Source organism: Wyeomyia smithii, chromosome 3 (genome assembly GCF_029784165.1).
Source record: "Wyeomyia smithii strain HCP4-BCI-WySm-NY-G18 chromosome 3, ASM2978416v1, whole genome shotgun sequence".
Lineage (NCBI taxonomy): Eukaryota > Metazoa > Arthropoda > Insecta > Diptera > Culicidae > Wyeomyia > Wyeomyia smithii.
Window position 1 is genome coordinate 6260938 of NC_073696.1, and position 22343 is coordinate 6283280.

A 22343-nucleotide genomic window follows, 5' to 3' on the forward strand; every position below is an offset into this window, starting at 1 on the left:
TGAAAAAAAGCATCCATAAACGTTATTTTTTTACAATCCTTTCAGAGTTCTCCCTTCCCGCTTTTTGCATGGAAGTGAACTGTCAAAACACCTCATTGTATTTCATGCGATGGAAGTAAGACAACAAAACCAGTTTATCAGTTAACGAAAATTGTCAAGGCATCGGTCAGTGTCAGTGAAAAAGTGTTTCGGTGAGGTTCATTTTGGTTGAGTGGACTGTTTGTTTTTCGCTTTGAAGTGAAGATCATTTGGTTGGATTTGTCGTCAAATTTTATTCCGTAACCGTAAACGATGCGCGCGATCTATTTCATCTGAGTATAACAGCACGTTACTAGGACGAAAATCTAGTGTATCTGAAAGTGTGCTGCGATCATAGGAAGTGAAAATTGAAAATGATTGGCTGTAATTTTCGAAGAATTTTGCCGGGGAAAATGACTTTTATCAGCACTGCTCAGTAGTACGCAGAAATAGGTAGATAGCTTAGATTTTAAAAGAACATATATTCTACTTCCGAACTAATATAAAATATTTTGTCTAATAAAGTCTTTCGATCGTTTTAATAAAGAAAATTCTTCTGTATGAAGATTCAAACTTTTTCAAACACCTTTGTTATTTTTGCAGATAACGTTTTACAATCTTCAGCAAAATTATGAGTCCAAGAGAATCGCAAAATCTTGTAGAATGATTGAAAATTGTGAAAAATCATGAGAAAAGGTTGTGAATTAATCACTCAATCATCCATTTTAAAAAAAGCGCAATAAAATGCATAGAAATTTTTCCAAACGAAACATATCAATAAAATAAAATATGTGGACGTTATTAATTGAGAGCACGAAATTAGCAGAATTAAACACTGTGCTTGATGGATTGGAAAAGTATAAAATTTCAAGATCTCAGAATTTCTGGTTAAAAAATATATTTGATATTTAATTACTAAATTACTTAAGTTAAATCCATGTCCACAAAACTTCAAATCCACAAGCCAAAAAGTCCACAAGTCTACAAGCCCAAAAATCTACAAGTCCATAAGATCAATAGTACAGACGCTCAAAAGTTCCAAAGTCTACAAGTCTCAAAATTCACAGATTCACTAACTTGAAAGTTCTTACATCTACAATTCCAAAATTCTAAAAATTTATAAGTCAAAAATCCCAAATTCCGCAAACCTTGCTTTCTCACAAGTCCAAAAATGCGAAAATTCCTACCCCAAAAACTCACAAATCCACTAGCCCATGTTACTACAAACCCAAAAGTCCACAGATTCACTAACCTGAAAGTTTTCACATCCACAAGTCCAAAAGTCTAAAAGCCGAAAATTCCACAACCTAAAAGTGCAAAATTTTATGAGTTCTAAGGTCTACTCCAAATATCCAAAAGTCCAAAGCTAGAGAAGCCCATTTGTCCAAATTCCACAAACCAAAAAGTCTAATAATCCAAAGATCCGAAAGTTCATAGATACACAAGCCTAAAAGTGCTCACGTCCACAGGTCCAATAATCCAAAAATTCCAAAAGTCCAAAGATCCTAAGGCCACAAGCTCAAAAATTCACTAGTGCACAAACCTAAAAGACAAAAAGTCCAGGAGTCCTAAAAACCACAGATTAAATCACCTCATAGTTCTCACATCCACAAGTCCAAAAGTCCAATATTCCAAAAGTCTGAAGGTCCAAATGTCCAAAGATCTAAAGTCCGCAGGCCCAAGCGTATACAAATTCATAAGTACAAACATCTAAAAGTCTAGAGATTCACTATCCTGAAAGTACTCCTATCCACAAGTCCAAAATTATAAAATTCCAAGGAACCGAAAGTGCACAGATCCAATGATCTAAAAGTCCACAGATTCACAAGCCCAAAAGTCTTCACGTCCACATGTAAAATAGTCCAGAGGCTTACAAACTTAGATTTCCACAGATCCGCAAACCTAAACGTTTTTACGTCCACAAGTCCTAAAATTCCAAACCAAAAATGCCAAGTCCACAAGCCCATAACTGTACAAATCCACAAGCCCAAAAACGCACAAGTCCAGAAATCCAAAGGCGGTATCCATGAATTACTTAACACTCGTAGGGAGGGGAGGTTTTCTAGTATGTTACGAATTGCTACATAGGGGAGGGAGGAGATAAGATCAGTGTTACGTTAAAAAATGAATCAGGAAAGGTTATAACTTTACTCCAAAATAGAGCATTTTTATTAAGTAAAGTGACCAGAAAATTTCGAAAAGAAACACTATACAAAATGTTTACCTGCCCGAAAAAACACCCTGGGCAAAATTTCAGCTCAATCAGACTTAAAATGCGATGACGCAAAGCGATTGAAGTTTGACAAATGACTTAAAAACGTATGAATCGTCGAGAACTGGTGTCATCTGAAAAAAAAATTTTTTTTTGCGAAAATCGACTCTCTGGGACTTTGTTGTTTTTTTAATTGTGGAAGGCGGAGTTTAAAACATTTAGAACTTATTTAATGAAATTGATCGCTAGTCTCTCGAAATAGTCTGTATAATGAGATACACTATAACTAGCATCGGATACATTATGTTTCATAAGGGTGGTTCATTTATTCGACATAGGGTGGTTCATAATATTGTGTAAAAATGAGTATAAAATGTAAAAAATCACTTTTCACTCAATACCACTAGAAAAAATCCTGAAAACATAATATTTCTTATATCATTGTCGTTAGAGTGGCAATGTTGAATTGGAAAAAATACCATGTAAAATGGCAAGATATTACAAAACAAATTTATAGAATGTTTCAAAAAACTACTCTGTGCAAAATAAATTATTTCAACCAAAATTAGGATTGTGTCTCGCGGAAAATGTTGAATGCTTTCATGTCATTTGCAAAATCACACACATCATGGTACATGGAATTTGAATATTTGAAAAATGTTTTCGATTCCAAGTGTCTTAAAAGTACATGAATCGGTGGAAACAGATGAAATATGTTTTTCTTATTTTGTTTGAAAAATCCACTCTCTACGAAACTTGTACTTGTTCTTTCGAATGTTGTACAGACAATTTATTCGTTTTATTTACCACAATAATGTCCTTTGCCAACACTTGATCGAACACACAGTGCTCTGGCTTATATAATCGGACAATAGACTGTATCGATGTTATTCAGCGATAATGAGACTACAGGGATCTTAATTAGATACGCAACACAATTGACACATTGTTTCTGGATTTGCGTCGTTTTGACAGTTCGACCATACATTTTCTGTCAAGTTTACATCATCAGAACGTGAACGTGCCCATTGGCTGAAACTTTGCATAGACGTTTTTACAGGCAAAAGGAGTCATTTTGTGCTATTGGCTTAATTTTTTGAGCACAAAAACTGCTATTTCGGATAGGTATTCATGCTTACGGTGCTTATTACGGGAGTCACTTCACGGTGAAATCAGAGTGAAATGAACAAAATCCTATCACGGGACTCACGTAAGTGAGAAAAACGTCGCAAAGTGACATCTGCCGCGGAATCTGGGTTATTATGAGTGTCATAAAAGTGAAGTGAGAACGGAAAAAGCGACGTTTCGCGTAGAATTATTTCACGACCATTTTGAACGGTGAAATGATTCCAAGAAGATGCCATAAGTCTTAAAGTTGATTGATTTGTGATCTTATGATAAATATTGGACTTATTCTTCAGTAACAAAACGAATCAGAATTTGATCCGCGCCTTGAAGCGGTCAAATTTTCATTTTTTTGCCCGATGAAATTTTCGATTCTGAAAAAAACACTTTTTTTTTATGCCGAATGTCTTAGAAATGCAGAACACGTCAAGATCTGGTGTTATCTGGACTTTCTGGGACTTAGACATTTTTGAGCTGGGAAACAATCTCATTTCACTTGTCCTATTCTCAATTTCACTTCACTGTCAATCTCACTCCACGGAGGTGATTTTTGTCACCTCACTTGAGGTGGAATCGGGAATAGGTCTAAAAAAGTGAAGTGAGCGTGAGAGTGAAATATATTTCACCGTGAAGTGACTCCCGTAATAAGCACCTACAAATGTTCTTGGGTTCGCCACAGAAGGCAGAATCACGAAAGGCAGAAGCACGAAAGGCAGAATCATGAAAGGCAGAACTCTCAGACCGTACACACAAGGCAGAATATTTCAAAAGGCAGAATTCCGAAGAGCACGAAAGACAGAATCACTGGTAGCAAAACCTGACTCACGATAGCCAAGTGCGTGATGGCAAATTGGTGCGAATCCTGGTCACAGTATCAAAGCTGCTACTCTAAATTTATTATTTAATATCATTTGGTTACCAGACATAATAACTGGTCACAAGCAATGACCAGTTTTGATGAAAGGTGCAAATCAAGCCTAATTATTAGATCCGAAACGCGCAAACTGGTTTGGCTCAGCTTCTAAAGACTCTCACGGCATCGCGGATAGTAATTTTTCGATGTTAAGTATAACTTACACTAGTCTCAACGGCTTGTTGATTATAATTAACATAAAACAACTCATGCGGTGAAGACGCATAATCGAGGGCAAGGAACCGAGGTGGCACAAAGCCGCCGTGGTTTCCGCGGTCCGAGCCGGCCGCCGACCCGCCGTCGGAAGCGGCGGCCTCTCGCATACAAACAACTGATCTACTGGTTTTCTAGGATTATTCAAACAGGTTTTCTTTCCCTTAGTTAAGTCCGAACGAGCGGTAGCGAGTAAGGACAGCATACACTTGGACAATAGAGTCGGTCAAAGACCGCGAGTGTGTATTGTAATAAATAAAATAGACCATTTTTGATTCTGCCATTCGTGCTCTTTGTGATTCTGCCAATCGTTATTCTGCCTTTTGATTTTCTGCCTTTCTTAGGAAACCCATATTTTTAGAGCCAACACGGTTCGTTTGAGCGGAGTGACGTCTTCAGCAAAGTTATAGATAATAGTTTAGTCTTTCAAAAAAAAAAAAAAAAATAAATAAATAAACACTCTGAAAACAAATTATCAATAAAAAAAAAAAAATTAAAAGAAAGTTGAAAATTAATTATTTAAAACAGCCCATTTAAAAAAAACTGATTTTTTTAATAAAAACTACCAAAGATTACCTAAACAACGAAACCGGCCATGGAGAAATCGGAAAAAAAGTTATAATTTTTTTCAATTCATTTTTTTTCCACAGGGTACATTTTTTTGAAGGACAAAGTTATTATTTACAACTTTGCCAAATACACTATGCCAATCAAATAAACCGTTTTGACTGCAAAAATATTCTTAATTCCTCATAGAGTGCTCTATTGGAAATTATAAACGGTTTGTTTGATTGCCCAACATCGGGCCTCGTCCTGTAGATGAGTATAGAAATCGGTCGACTCTAAAAAGGTAAATTTCATAATTTATCTTTAATATTAAATAAGAGCAATAAGTGTTGTTGTCTGGTCCCGTTTACGTGTCCGTTATTGTTTACTGTGTCCGTATTGTTTACTGTATTTCTCTTTCCTAAAACCACCTTAAGAAAATTGAAGATACATCCTTTTGAAATTCAAATAAACGGTCCTAAGTTCGAGCCGTGGGGAACACATCAGGAAAAGGAACATGATTCAATTAATATTCTGCAGGTTTTCTTATTAAATGCATAAACTACACTGGAACCAAATGTGTTGAGCACAATGATAACTAACACCAGCCAGATTTTGTGAGCAGAAATAAAGTTTCATTGCACCAGGTAACAAATATCATGCTGTCGATCGTAGCTGAAATCATCAGTCCAGTCCAGAAAAAGTGTTGAATCATAATATTTTTACGCTTTTTTCGGCTGAGATTCACCGGTCTAACTTTTTTTTTTCGAAATCACGATCGATGGAGTAAACATTCTAACACTGTTAGACACTATTTTTCTAGCGGAATGAAACACTCTGGATAACATGTGCTGTGCAACCGAGTGAAAAAATCGAAACTTTATCCTTCAAGTCCCCCCTTGGGCTACAGCTTCATCCAAACTATGACACGAAAAAAAGTACCATTTCATCGAAATTTATTATATTTCCAGCTTCGTTCGTCAGTGCGATTTTTGCTTTATCACTCACTGCGTCTTTTTTTTTCTCTCCCTTACTACAGGTGTCCCCGGGAAGCGTAACGAAATCTACTACAACTGCTGTCCGGAGCCTTACATAGATATCACATTCGCCATCATCATCCGGCGGCGGACGTTGTACTATTTTTTTAATTTGATCGTCCCGTGCGTGCTGATAGCGTCGATGGCACTGCTCGGATTCACGCTACCGCCGGATTCCGGAGAGAAGTTATCATTAGGTTCGACACGGAACAGCCCGGCCGGCAGCTTCCGGGTTCTAGCTGGCCGGGGGAAACAGAAAATTCCGACCTCTCTTATAAATTGGTGTTGCTGCTTTTTATTTGTTGTAGATTCAATTTGTGCCGTGACTGATTTCATGCTCTAATATTCTGCTCTGCTGTAGGATTTTGTGCATCCAAAAGAATAGCGGGTTGCCTGAGTAATTTTTTTCTTTCCATTACAACATTGAGTATTTTTGTTAAATCCTGCGGCACTGCAGATAGTAGATTTCCTCTGCATTACAAGCCCGTGCTTTGGGTCAGGGATTTCAATCCACATTTAGCTTCGTGTGCTGAACGATAACTGGCAATAATTGGCCGATTACCCCCGCCTAGTGCCTCCAGATTCTTTCGTTTTGCGCCATATGGCCTTCTTCCCAACGGGACGGCGAATGAAAGCCAGTGCGCCCGGTGGAAATCCGAGGATTAATTGTCCGTATTTTCTGCTCTGCTTTTGTTTCAATTTCATGTTTATTCGTGGGATTTCGGGCGCTATCTCTTGCGCCGCGACCGTGACCATCCAGGTGTAACAATTTTATTATCATTGACTGTATTTTTAAACATGGTTGCTGAAACAATGCCAGCCACGTCGGACGCTGTTCCACTTTTAGGTAGGTACCACACATTTGTACGCCTCCGGGCGGGGTTCGGTGCAGATGTTGCTCGCACCCGGTGACATACTTTGGGAGAGCGCCTGGTTGCTTGTTGTGGGTGGGACTACGGGGAGAACGAAACAATTTCACGGCATTGTTTGTAATAATTATCATTTACAGCATTCGATTTTGGAGCAGCAAATTAAGAACGTGTTTGATCTGGTTTAGGTGAACGTAAAGTGTATCGCTTTGTAATTCATTGCCGATTGCATTATCAACACTCGCGGCAGGCGCACTGGAAATATGTTTTAAAACGATTCTAAACTAATTTTCCTTCCCGTTGCAGGCACATATTTTAACTGCATCATGTTTATGGTTGCCTCATCCGTTGTGTCAACAATTTTAATTTTAAATTATCACCATAGAAATGCGGACACACACGAAATGTCTGATTGGGTAAGTGCACTTTCAGTGGCCTGTGATATGCAAAACTCATGATCAAATTCATCCGAGAAAGTACCGTAACTAATGTAAATACGCAGAGCGTCACGACGCAGTGAAACTCTAATGAATGGTCGTATCAGGGATGAGAAGACTGTCGGACTGACAGAGAATGTTCATTGCACTAATTGCATGGAGTTAACGGGAGCAACCGCGAACTCGTGCATTCGTTTGTGAAATCGGAGGTCAGCACATTAGAACTTGGTACTTTAGAATACTTTAGTACTTTAGAATTTTAGAATAATTATTCTTTATGTGAATTTTATGTTCCATTGGGAGAGAGAAGAGAATTATTTATTTATTGGCAACAATTCGACAATTGATGAGCGCTACTATTGCAGACCGAGCTTCGCCCTAGCGAAGGTGGTTTATGCTAGCCATCGAGAGTCATTAGTACAATTAAAACTTGCTGGCATTTCACTACTGTAATGGTGCATGGTGGAATTGTTTATTTAGTTTTACGTTCAATGTTTTGAACTGCGATCGTAACTATCGCAACAAGTGGAGACCAGTTTTAGAAAAGTTTTAATTGAAATAACCTCAAAGCTAGGTTGTTTATACAGCAATTTTATCGTAGAATCTTTTAAAAGTTGGACAGGTGTCACTGCCGTAACCTGAAAAAGATTAATTTTAAAATTTAGTGTGTCGTGATTGTGAAAAACAAAGTTGGCAACATGTGACAAATATTACTAAATACTACTTCATAAGCTTGCTGATTATCATCAAAAAGTTTCAATTACGGTCCTTGATTCAAAGGCATCAATTCAGTTTTTTTATACTGACATGGCATGATTATAACAAAGCATAATTCTAGAATAATTTACAATGTACGATAGTTAGAATTTTTCAGGATGAAACTTATCCTTCGCCTCTTATTTACAAAGCTGAGATAGCAAAACTGTTTTTATAAAAATTTGTTCGGTTATCGCTTCAATATATTTTATTATATTGAATTTAATCTCTGGTTTTAGCACATTGCTGTAATGAAGTAATATCAAAGCATCCGTACCGGAAATCTCGTATGTGCACATTTTCACGACGTTTCTGAACCTAAGCACAAATTCTAGTGATTAAAAGTATAATTAATCTTCAAAATTCTATCGCACTCCCAGAAAATTTGTGCTCCTAAAGACATTCGGTCGATATTTGCAATACTCTGGAGTCTAGTGGAGCAGTGAAATGAAAGTTACCGATTACAAATAGAATTTTCGGTGCTGCTACTTCGTCGATAAAAAGTGCTATGTTCTCCGTACGATCAAACTATTTTCCAAGATCTAACGAATCTACACGATGTTCTGGTCAAACCATCCATAAAGTTATGGTGAATCTCTAGCAAAAATTTCATATTACTCCTAGCAATTCGACTAATTCACTATTTGCAACACTTTAATCAAATTGTACTGTTCCAGGTAACTTTCCTTTTTGCAGCGTATTCAACTGTTTTACGATTTGACACTAGCCTAAAAAAATCTAAAGAAGGCTTTCCATAATGCTAAGGCTTTTGGCACACGACTCTATCCTTTTCTTGGCATCCTTCTGCTTCCGCTGATTCTCCTAATTTTTCCCGTCTGTAGCGTAACTGAAAGCTTTTGGTCTCTTTTTTCTCTTTACCTTTCCATCCATATCGGTTCAACAAGACTTTCAAAAACGGCTTAAACGTTTCTAACTTAATGGTTGTAGCTATGCTACCGCTTTGGAGTGCCTTATTCATTTTCCAAGCTGTTAAATTCTTTCAGTCAACCTAGTCATCAAAATTTCCGTATTTCTGAACACGGTGCTCCCAAGGACCGTTATTATAAAAAAATGCACTAAAGGGTCTGAGCATACCATTCGATTCGTTATGACGTCCAGAATCTCTGGTCAAAATTTCAAAATGTCGAACGGTACATTTTTGAGTAATGCCCTTTTGAAAATCGTAGAGTACAAAAAAGTGATATGAAAACGACGAAATACTTATTGTAAAGCACGTTTTTCAACCACTATTTCATGAAAAGACTTCCAAAATATTTTATACACATTCCAAGTATTATGTACTATGACATTTACAATTGGTGGAAAGGTTTATTTGAGAATCCCACAGTGCACAGAGAAATATTATACAAATAATTTCCGAAATATCCACACCCAACGTGCGTAATTCTCATTTGTAGAAAAAATGTCAGAATACGTGTGACGATTGATTGATTGATTGATTTTTATTATAGAGCCTTTAACCTGAGGGGTCATTCAGCTCTTAGACTACGTGTGTGTCTGGCTAGTAAGTCGGCCTTCTCGTTTCCTTCGATTCCACAATGACCAGGAACCCAGTATAAGTTAACCTGGTTTTTCATCGCTCACTTTCGGAACGACAGAATGCATTATCATACTAGTTGAGAGTGGCAGAAAGGAGAATTCAGGGCTTTGAGTGCTGCCTGATTGTGCAGAAAATGCAAATATTTGCGTGTCGATAATTTCTTTTCAGACACGTATTCGTGCATTCTATTATCGCTTATATTTCCACCTGGAATACTGTTGGCTAGTGTCCCATGGGAAAAATTTATCAATTCCTGGTCCTGTGAGTCCCGCACCCGCGGAACCATTCATTTTAGAACCGTCTGTGTAGAAGCAAAGTGAACCGTCCCGAATTTTGGGTCCACCTTGTTGCCAACTTTCTCGTTCTATCTCTAATATTCTGTAAGGAATTTGGAAATTTGGTTTCCTCTCCAGCCAATCCTCCTTACTTTTTATTAGATTTTTTTTTTTGGAAATCTTTCAGTATTCTCAGGTGTCCTGTTAGATCTCCTTGTACTGTCGATTAAGCCTTAGAGCAATTTCTTTCCGCTTCTAGTTGAGCCACCTGATGAATTGGAAGAAGTTGAAGTATTGCATCTAGGGCTTTTGATGGAGTGTTTCTCATAGCTCCACAAATCGATGCATAGGCCAATCTTTTCTATTTTTCCTAGCTTAGCTTGAGTGGTTGTTTCAGTGGTTTTGGGCCATAAACCTAACGAAGCGTAGGTTATTTTGGTATGATTATTGTTTTATATATCCACTGTATCATACTAGGTTTGAGATTCCAGCTTTTTCCAATGGCTCTCCTGCATACCCATAGGGCGTTTGTGGCCTTGGTAATTGTTCGCTTTATTTGAGTGTTCCAGCTTAGTTTCTGGTCAACTATGATTCCCAAATATTTGACTTCAGTGGAAAGCTTCATATTGATGCCTTCCAATCGCAATTTACGACTAATGTATTTCCTTTTTCGAGTGAAAGGAACAATAGTTGTTTTGGATGGATTTACATCAAATATTTTAAAATAACAATATAGTTCACTCTCGAATTTCCCATATATTCCCGTGAAGACAGACAGGGAACACCCCCTCTTGTGGTGAAAAAGGTAACTAAACTCATTGCACAGTGGTACAGTAAGGCAATTAAGGCGGACATAGGCTTTTCGTTGCGATTTTGGTTTGCGGTTTAAAGCCATAGTTTTTGTAAAAAGTTGTTTCTTATACATAGTCCTCGATTCATGTGCGAATGAAAATTAGGGTGGTCCTAAAATCAACGAAATAAAACATTCTTTGGCAAACTTGTAGACCAACTAATTCTAAGTAACTTTGTAAATGAATGTATCATTTGATAGAACAAATATTGTATAAATATTGTGAAGAAATACCGAAAGTTGCTTAAAATAAGTTGATCTACAACTGTGCCGATGAATGTATACATTTATTTATGCAAATAAAAATTTATTTTTTTCATTTAGTCGATTTCAGGACCACCCTAATTTTCATTTGCACATAAAAACTAGACTAAATATAAGAAACAAGTTCTTAGAAAAAAAATTTACTCTAAAACCACAAAATCGCATCGAAAAACTCGTGTCCGCCTACATTGCCTTACTGTACCACTGTGCGTTGTTGTTGAATTTCTGTGAGCGTGTGACATTCTCACACACGAAACTGAATTTACTCAATTTTAGATTTAGTTGACTCAATTTCATACTTTCACAGAAAAAAATATGTTGCAGATTTCGTGCGTATATTGTTTGTATGTAAAACTAACGCCATTCCGGGAGTTAAATATTGATAATATAATAGATGTAGCTTATCGAGGCACGAAGAAGAAATATTCAAATTATCAGGCCACGACGTGTAAATGGTAAACTAATCCCAAGTTGCTATATACGTGGTTCCCTGTGTAACTTCACTAGCTCAGATCCATCACGGGAAGCAACTACGAAATGTGCGGCCGTCAAGCTCAAGCTTAATAATCAGGCCACGAAGTGTACAAATAAATGAATATTTCAATTACCTTGTGAAAAATATAAAAGGAGAAACCGCACAATGGTTGTCAATAGTCGTATATGGTTGTTGTGCAACTTTTAGCTTAGATAACACTTGAATGTTCTATCAATTTAACAATTTAAGTATGGACACATATCATGTTGTAATTGGTTTAAAAGCTTTATTATATTATATATAAAAGATATTCAACAAAACAAACATAATTAGTGATAACAACTGTTATGCAAAAACTATTATTTAATGTTTAGTTTTTTTCGTTTTGAAAGTATTTTTTGTTTTTTTTTTTATCCCTCCGAATTTTTTGCTCTCGAGTTCTAATCTTCGTATTCATCACTTGCAGCTTTGCTTTAACCAGCATATTTATGTATTTACTAGCTGACCCGGCAAACTTCGCCCCGCCTATTTTTGTGTTTAATTCAATAATTTTCAACATTCCAAATTCATTGATTTCTTGCGATTTGTTTATATCGTTTGAAATTATTGGTTTTATCGGAATGACAACATCCTCGATTTTTGCCTTTAGTACATCACCTTTATTCCGAAAACACTCATATTGGGTGGTATTCAGTTATTTTCGTTGTTTTCCAGAAACTGAAAGTGGTCATCTTCGAATTCAATATGGTGTCCAGGGTCAATGCTTGGCTTCTTTACATTATTTCGATTACGGAAATATTCATATGCAGTAGTATTCGGCTGTTTCCCAGAAGTTGCCATCTTACAATTCAAAATGTTGTCTGTGGTCGATTCTAGCTCCTGTGTATCATTCTGGATTTTGGATGGAAATCGGCCGGTTATTGGATGGAAATCGGCCGGTTGAAGAAATACCCATATTGGGTGTTATTTGGTTATTTTCGGCAGTTTCCCATTCACCGGAAGTCGTCATTTTACAATTCATAATGTCATCTGAGGTCGATTTGTAGCTTCAGTGCATCATAACAATCCCGGAAATACCCATAATAAGTGTTATTTGGTCTTTTGCCACTGTTGTTTAGGAACCGGAAGTCGCCATATTGGATTTCAAAATGGCATTTGGAGACAATTTCTGGCCTCTGAGCATCATTCTGGTTAAAGAAACACTCATATTAGGTGGTATTTGGTCATTTTCGGCAGTTTCCCAGTCACCGGAAGTCGCCATTTTACAACTCAAAATATTGTCGGAGGTCGACAAACGTACAAACCGTGGAACACCACCCATGGATTGCCTTATGCATAGGTGAGCTTTATTATTATAAAATATTCGGCCGAGTTCACTTCACAATAAAATGTGAATTTTTTTTAGTGTACCCATTAGGGTAATATTATTGTCAAAAGTTACTCTATTTCGCATGTCGTGTAGAACAAAATCAGAAGTTGCGCACCTAGCGGTCGAAAAGGTGACTAACGCTTCTGTCATTTTCAATTTGTCTTCATGATTTCACGTAAGTTAACTATATTGGTATTTAATATATTGAGCTGTGAGATTCAGTGCAGTTTGCATTCTATTAGAAATAACGCAGTCATGCTTCCCCCTAACTAAAACCACTACGTCGTCTGCAAAACTTATCACTTCGAAGCCGTTTTCCGATAGGCTCCGAAGAAGATCGTCTACGATTAATGACCATAACAGGGGAGATAATATTTCTCCTTGAGGGCATCCTTTCGTAGTTTTTCTTGTTAGGGACGTCCCACCGAGTTTAGCTGTTATTTCGCGACTTATTAGCATGGCATGAATCCACTTTATTGTGTTCCTTTCTATGCCATGCCTTCCCATGGCTATTTTCATTGAGTTGTGAGACGCATTATCAAATGCTCCCTCAATATCAAGAAAGGCTGCCAGGGAAATTTCCTTGGCATGGATGGATTTTTCGATTTTCTCCACTAACATATATAGCGCGTCAGTGGTTGATACATTGTTTTTGTAAGCAAATTGAAATTTGCTTAATGGATTGAATTTCGTATAGGGTAATCGCTCCATTATTCATCTCAACAGCTAGGGGCACCTATATACACCTTATCTCCCTCATTTATCCAATTTACAGTAAAATTTCTACAAATTTTTGAAAGTAAATCTATTTGCTTCTCGATTTTGTAAAGTGGTTGAAAATTTTACGTTGAAAATATGGTAAAATTTGACGATGAATTGATCAAAAAGGCGTGATGAGATGAATATAGGGGCGGCTACCTTATACTGTTTCAATATGATAGTCGATTAGTTTTTCCATAGCTTTCAAAAAGATGGAAGTTAAACTAATTAGCCTAAATGCTTTCGGGATTATCCTATCTCGTTTTCCGGCTTTTGGTTTGAAAATAACTCTAGTTTGTCTTCAACTAGATGGAATGTAATTTAGTTGAGGAGAAGTGATTTCGCCGGGTTGTCGTCCGGCATCCTTACGACGTGACCAGCCCACCGAAGCTATTGACTTTCGCCAGGTGTGCGATGGGGTTCTTTCCAAGTAGCACGTGCAGCTCGTGGTTCATGCGCCGTCGCCATTCTCCGTCGTCCGTCTGTACTCCACCGTAGATAGTCCGCAGCACCTTCTGTTCGAAAACTCCAAGAGCGTTAAGGTCCTCCGCGAGAAGCGTTGTTGTCTCGATTCCGTAGAGGATTAACGGTCTTATCAAGATTTTATACAGCGTCAACTTTGTGCGTCATCGCACTCGACTCGATCGAAGTGTCTTCCGAAACCTGGATGCGTCTCTGTATCTCTTTGCTGGTATTATTGTCGGCGGTCACCAGTGAACCCAAATTCACGAACGCGTCGACCACTTCAAGCTCATCGCCGTCTACAGAGATTTGAGTTGGGAGCCTGATGTTGTTCTCCTTGGAGCCTCTCGCTTGCATGTATTTTGTTTTCGACGCATTTATTCGCAGTCCGATTCGTCCGGCTTCGGTTTTTAGTCGGGCGTAAGTTTCCTTCGCCGTCGCAAAGTTACGTGCTATGTTGTCAAAGTCATCTGCGAAACCCCGAAGCTGAACAGACCTTGTGAAAATCGTGTCGATGCCCGCCCTTCTGATCACACGCTCAAGGGCGGTTATAAACGAGCAAACAGGATAGTCCATCACCTCGTCTTAACCCTCTGCGCGATTTAAAGTGACTCGAGAGTATTCCCGAAACATGCACGTAGCACATCACTTGCGCCATGATGGCCTTGGTCAGTCGAGTCAGTTTATCCGGAAATCCGTTGTCGTGCATGATCTGCCATAGCTGTTCTCGATCGACTGTATCATAATCAAAGGCCGTCGTGAAGTCAATGAGGATGTGATGTGTGGGCACGTTGTATTCGCGTCATTTTAGTAAGATCTGTCAGATCGAGAAGATCTGGCTTGGTGACACGGGCTCCCATGAAACCCGCTTGGCACTGGCCCACGAATCTCCTGGTTAAATGTGATAGACGACGGAACAGGATCTGTGAGAGTGATTTGTAGGCGGCATTGATATGCGCGATACCGCGGTAGTTGCGGCACTCCAGCTTGTCGCCCTTCTTGTAGATGGGGCAGACGATTCCCTCCATCCACTCGTCTGGCAGTTTTTCCTCCTCCAAAATCCAGTCAATGATTCATTGCAGCGCTCTAGCCAGCGCTTCTCTCCCATTTTTGAAGAGCTCGCTCGGCAGTCCGTCTTTACCTGCGGATTTGTTGTTTTCCAGCTTTCCGATCTCACAACTCGGTCATCTGCTGCTGGTTCTTCTAGGTCAGTTCCCGCTCCACTTCTGTTTACTGTATCACCATTCAGGTGTCCATCGAAGTACTCCTTCCACCTGTCGACCACCTCACTGACATCCGTGAGAAGGTTTCCGTCGGGTTGCGGCACATAGCCACTGCGAGACTGAAGTTCTCATAGAATTTCCGCGTATCACTGGCACGGAACAGCTGCTCCAGCTCCTCATGTTCTTTCGTCTGAGAATCGTGGTCATGTCGTTCCGTGCTCGTTTATAATTAACCTTGTTCTCTCTCGTTAACCTGGCCAGGTAAATCGCCCAGGTCCGGTTCTTCTCATTCACCGCTGCCTCGCACTCTCCGTCATACCAGTCGTTCATGCAACTCGGTGCTTCCACTCCTAGTGTCGTCGTTGCGGTCTTCCCGACAGCTGTGCGAATGCTGCAGCACCCGTCTTCGAGAGGCGATGCGCCAAACCCCTCCGCCGTGGGTAGTAGCTCTTTAAGCTGTTGCGCGTATTCCTCCGCAGTCTGAAGGTTCCGGTTCCGGAGTTCGGCGATGTCGCGCGTGGTATACGGTTGACAGTTTTGAGCGCAAAGTTACCACAACTAGGTAGTGATCCGAGCCAATATCAGCACCGCGATTGGTACGTACGTTTGTAATGTCTGAGAAGAACCGGCCGTCGATGAGAACATGGTTTGCTGTACGTTGGTCAGGTGATCTCCAGGTGGTTTCGGGGAAGGAAGGTACTTCGGACAGCCAGTCTTTGGGAAGCTGCGAAGTTGACGCATCGCTGGCCGTTGTCGTTTGTCACGGTGTGCAGGCTGTGCGGGCCAATCACCGGCTTATATATGTCTTCCTTACCGATCTGGGCGTTCATGTCTCGAGCAGCTATCGTAGAGTTTCTCCAGCTGTAAGTAGAACGCTTTTTTCTCTACATCGGGTCTTCCTTCGTGAGGGCAGTGTACATTAAGGATAATGTAGTTGTTGAACCGGCCTTTTATTATTAATAAATTCAACCTGTCGCTGATTGCCTGTCGCTTGATCCCACGACTCTGCATTCTGCCCAGCACTATAAAGCCCAGCTCATTGGTTGGTCTCCTTTCTGGCAAGGCTCCTGAAGCGCAACAATGCCGAAGTGGTGGGTTTCTAGCTGGTCCAGCAGAATTTTGTCGCCATCCGGGGTGTTCAGCGATCTACAATTTCCATGTACTAAGTTTCCAATCGTCGTCCCTATTTCGTCGCCTAGGTCATTGCCGATTGTACTGGTCTGTATTCAATTCTTGATTGTTCGTATTATTTTAATTTCGGCATGCTTCTTTACTAGGGGTGCGGATGCCTAGTCTCGCGACGGGGCTGCCGTCTTGGATGTAGCTGGCGAGACACCTCATTTCGTAATTCAGCCGTCCGCTCCGGATCAGACGCTGTTTAAGCCGCCCCTAACATAAAAAACAGACGCTCAGAGAAGCTGCTCTCCGAGGAGAACAGCTCCCTCTTCCCTGTCAGCATACGACCAAGTTCGCACCGGTTCAGCGATCTTCCCTTGGTTGCTCGTATGCCAGTCAGCACCACGTGGAGGTAGGAGTTGCTGGGCATTCTGCTTTGGACCACACTGCACAGTGGTCCAATAAGGCAATAAGTGGAACTTAATTCTATTGCGCCTTTCACCTTCATCCTAGCTTAAAAGTGTCTTTGAAACAATTGTTTGTATGAATGACCCACATAATTGGAAATTGTCAAAAAATATGGGGTCAGAATTCGTGAAACGGATCACTAAAAATCGCGATGTATAATTTTTTTCAAATAAGTATTAGAAACTTCAAGAGTTTCACTCGGGAAGTTGATTTTCCAATTTATAATTGAATTTGGGTGAGTTTTAAAGTTGTTATTGTCATTTGAAATTTAGGGGCAACGCTGTTACAAGATGGTGGTGGATGTGTCTGTTCGGTCCAGTGTTTTGTGTTAAAAAGTGGTTATTATACAAAGTAAAATAAGTTCGAGGGTGGAGCATTAGAGCACAGCGCAGCGGTCGGTGATGTATGCGAAAGTGGAGTGGAGGCCAGAGTTGCCAAAAAATTTTCAATTGAACTGGAAGATTGCTGAAGAAAAAACTGGAAAAAACTGGATTCCGAATAAATTTACATAATACCGAAAAAATAAATTGTGAGAGTGCTTCTCTGTGATGGTTATTGAATCCAATATAAGTTTTAAATACAGCAACTTCGAGCCTACATTTTGTTGAAATTGTAAAATGAAAAGGAGCAAAATTTTAAATTGCGCAACCAGTTTCTCGCAAAATCAAGAAAATGAAGCTTTTTTAATTGATGCAACATTTTCTTACGTCACATCTGTGAATTCGATCAATTTTAAACTGCTACGCAACTGAAATTAATTTGAAGAATACCGCCTATATATAATATCTTTGAGATAGATTGTTTCTATTTTTATATAACATTAACCCATCATTGTCATTATTTTTTTTCTTCATGATCTGATAACACCTATTTGTTAGTTTTAGAATAAAGCGGAACTTACTTGTCTTTCTATTTCAACTATGCACAACACATCCTGAGTTTGGCCGTGTTTCGTGCGAGAAGATACAACACTGAAAATGGTGCTTATCAAACCACAAAATTTACGTTCTAAATATATTTCGAAACCAGTCGGAGCTTGAGTGTCCAAAAAATCTGGATAAAACTGGCAGATATACAAAAAAAAAAACTGGAAGATTTTGGGATTAAACTGTTTGACTGGATCACTTGAAAAAATCTGGAAGAATCCAGTTGAAACTGGAACATTGGCAACTCTGGTGGAGGCTCCTCGATAGAGTTCTGGATGATTTGAGGAGTATTTGGATTCTCGCTCGTCAAGCTGGAAGCTAAGTATCATATTTCTTGAAGAGGGGCGATCTCATATGTTATACTCAGGGGGGATCTATCTGTCAAACATCGTGTAACCAACACATTTCAATCTCACTAACGACAGTGACTTGAAATGTCCATAAATTTAAGGCCAATTGAATCTAAATTTAAACAAACATTAAGCTTTTAACATCATGAAACGATGCTACCAAACGGCTTTCTTAAACTAACATATGTGTTCGCAACCTCTTACATGCTATTGCGTACAACCCGTAATTACAACAGAAAACACATCAATGAGCCCCCCACAAAAATGACATTTTCATTTACTATTAGGGTTGTGTCCGAAATAAAAAATATCGAAATATTTGTCGTTTCGATCATCGTTATCGATCCCCACTGTCGATATTACCGTGACACTTTGATATTTCCATATAAGTGTTGTTTGTATTACAAAGAGCCTCATAGCCTGAATGATACGTTAGTTTTTTCTTTCTTTCTATTGTGGTTGGTTGCGGGTTACGTAAACAACGCACGCAGATGGTATGGTGGAGAATTTTTTTTTCTTCATCTATATGGTGGGGATTGTTGAGAGGCGTTCGTGAAGAAGCATCGATATCAGATCGATAAACCGCTTTCTTTCGATTATTGGGAACGATCCATGATATCGATTTATACCTGCTGCCGCAATCAAGTGAGAGTTTCTGCTTTATTTACATATTGTTTCAAACATTTGCAAGTGATATATTTGTTGATATTCCGAATATTCAATATCATTCGGAATGGCGTTATCTTCGAATACAAAAAGAGAGTGTTGGCGAGCTCGAAGAAGCATGTCTGTCATGCATTATCCGGTTACCGAAAGAGTGAGCCACCGGTGTGAACGGCCCCAAGTTTATTAGTTTGACACAGCAAATGGAAACTTTCTTCTTACTTTTTTCAAGAGCGTATCTCATCAGTTATTTAGGATTGGGCGATCTCCAGGAAAAGATCGATCTCGAGGATCGATTCGCATAGAAATCGGAGCTGCAGGATCGATCTCTGCTGGATCGATCTCTTCCAACACATTTTTGCGGCGCTGTGAAATTCATACCAACCGATTGTAACTGAAATTTGTGATGTTATAAGATCGTCGATGGTTGTAACGCACAAAAAAAAATGGAATGGATTATTTTGTCAAGCCTTAGAGAATGATAGGGAAATGTACTCAAAATATAACATTAACATGTTTTATTTACGATACCTTGGAGCGTTTGTGGCGTTTGTTTTGTAAACCCTGTAGGAATCAAGCTAACAATTGTTTTGTTCGTTTACAGATTTAAAATTTAAAAAGATATAACAAAAAATTTAATAAAAATCACAAGAAAGTTGTATGCAAAGCCACGACCGCAAGGTTGAAGTAGAATACTTTTACAAGAAAGATAACCCGGTTGCTTGCGTGTCAGTCATTTTTTTCTAGTAAATAAACGTTGACCGTTCATTGGCAGTATTGTAATTTCTTTTTGTCTGATATTTTGAATGAAGTTCATTGAATATTTTTAAATTTTGTGCAAATGAGAAGTTGAGGTGCTGCCGAATTGTAATATGCACATTTAATACGACATCATTAAACGGGAACGGAACAAAGGCTACGGTTATGCAGAACGCGAATGCCGGCGCGATGTGATTCGCCTTACCGTGGTGAAATGTACAGCTCTTTTTAAGGCGAAGTAGAGCTATACATTTCAACAGATTTCGTCTTGCCGAATCGCATCGCGCCGTTATTTGCGTTCTGCATGACCGTAGCAAAACACTAAGCGACGCAAACACGTAATAATAGTCAGAGTATGCATGTAGATGAAGATAATTAACTTTGGATTATAGCGCAAAACGAGAAAATATTAACTCTTCAAATAATCATTTGTGTTCTTCAAATTTCAGTTGTTCAATTTAATAACCGATGAAATGTTTGTTTATTATCTGATGAAGCTCTTATATAGGCCAAATGATGCATTCCCAATTTACTAGGTCCATAACTCTGCCGACCGTGCTTGGGAAAGCGCGGTATAACGACTAATCAGAGGTCGAATTTTGTGTTTTGACAAGGCTTAAGAGTTTTCAATAGTACAATAGTTCGAATGATAAAATTACAATTTCATGCATTTGGTAGGAATCTTAGAACATTTTCTAATCAATTGCTGCAAAAACGAAGGAAATCCATCGAAAACTAACCGATTTATTAGAATTTGGAATTTTTCTCATTTTTTTCAGTTTTAGATTTTCATTTCACATCCCTATGTAGCCGAACTTCCTGAGAGAAGTATTCTACTTCAAAATTAAATCTTTACAATTCATTTGTTGTCCTTATAAGGACAATTGTTCAATTTATCATAGGATGTAGTGTTTATCTTACATCTCTGTGTTACCTCGATAGTGAGAACTAAGGCGCACGGTCAACACAATGAGAAAGGTGTTTTCACATTGAAAACTAGACACGGCTTTACTGGAGGAAGTGTTGGCACATGCATCTACCGCTAATACCACTGCTATCATACGAAAGCGCGTCGTTTCATGTGGGGAATATCAAGAACGAGAAATGACGCGCGTCTAAGCATTACCCGAACTGTTTCGCCGTGCTGCTCCCATTTACCTTTACATCGGCCTCAGGGAAGTACCGGCTGCATCTGCATCTACCGCTGAGGCTGTCACTATACTGCTATTGGTACCAAAAGCTATTAACTCTTCAAATAAGTGTTTTATTTGTTCTCAAAAGAACAATTGTTCAATTCAAAATCGGATTTACGCAATCGTATCTCTGTATTATTACCGACAATAATATTCTTCTGAACAAAATGATACAACTTTCCCATTAGGTCTCTGCCATAATAGACGCGAAAAGCGACGCGAACCGTTTCGCTCGGCTGTAGGTTAATGTACAGCCATCAGTAAAGCTGTGCATAAACCTACGGCCGAGCGAATCGGTTCGCGCCGCTTTTCACGTCTACTATGGCAGAGGCCTTAGAGAAAGTTGCTGGCTGATGTATTCACTTCATGCAAGCCTGCTGCTGATGCTTCCCACTACCACGCTGAAACAGCATTTTAGTGAAGGGAGTGTCGCTGCATCAGCTGACCCTGCTACTATCGATGCTGATATACCCGCTGCAACTGCAACGCTATCCGTAGCCATGCCACAGTTGTGGCCGCCATTGGTACCCGCTGTACCTGCTTCTGCTGGCCCTGCTGCTATCGATGGTGAGATCCGCTGAAACTGCTACGCTTATCCGCAGCCATGCCACAGTTGTGGCCGCTATCTGCTATCGATGGTACCCACTGCTCGCTCCCGCTGCTGCTAAGGGAGGACTGCTGTCGTCACTGTTCAGAACTATTATGAGCGGCTTCGACTAAAACAGGCTCTTATATAGGGATGAAAATAGGAATGAATTATTTTACGTACGTGGTGGAATGATATAACTTGAAAAATATGTGTGACTTCATTCCGGCTCAGAGCGATCATTTGATAAGCTCCACCTCTTTTTTCAGTTTTTAAAGTTTTTCCTCAGTTTCGTAGCACGGATGCACAAAAATGATTTCTCGTCGAGCCGGACCGATAGCACTCTCATTGAAGCAACAAAATAACATGTTTTGTGTCGTGTTGTGCAGCTTGGTTGAAGAAAATGTTCCCGTCCCCATGTCGCATGTAAGCAGATTATTGCGTTCAGTAGATAGTGTATCCAGCGAATAAACACCGATGGTGCTCTCACACACGCAACGGTTTTAACCCGTATCTTATTGCGGTTTGTAACATCAAGCGGTTTCGTTTGCTCGCTGTTGCGTGTTGCATCATGTTGCAACTTGGCAGCTGGGAGACGACGAAATTCTGTTTATGCTGATTGATTGAATCGACTTCATACTAGCTCTGCATAGTTGAACTAACTGCTTTTGTTAATGCGTACTAACAAGGCAGTTAATTATTCAATGTCGGTTATGCTGATCGCAGCCTTTGCGCTGCCCCTACAGTGGGGGGTTTACTAAATAAAGTGAAAGTGAAAATTAGACAACTACAACAGAATTTGATTGCATCCCGCACAGAATGTCTGCTTGTGTTGACGCCAGAAAATTATTAACCTTAAATTATTTTTTTATTTGCCTTGAAAAAGCATGTTTGCGGTTCAAAATCGGTTGCTAATTA

The 22343-nt window shown here is 39.3% G+C and overlaps 1 protein-coding gene across 3 annotated transcripts in view; it reads left to right on the forward strand.

Moving 5' to 3' along the window:
- The window catches only part of LOC129730225 (neuronal acetylcholine receptor subunit alpha-7-like), a 365219-nt gene that overhangs the window by 277362 nt on the left and 65514 nt on the right, over nucleotides 1–22343 (forward strand). For all 3 annotated transcript variants that reach the window (XM_055689380.1, XM_055689377.1, XM_055689378.1), the window contains exons 8-10: nucleotides 6067–6261; nucleotides 6825–6911; nucleotides 7240–7349. In XM_055689380.1, coding sequence (XP_055545355.1) covers nucleotides 6067–6261; nucleotides 6825–6911; nucleotides 7240–7349 — 392 coding nt within the window. The remainder of the gene's footprint in view (nucleotides 1–6066; nucleotides 6262–6824; nucleotides 6912–7239; nucleotides 7350–22343) is intronic.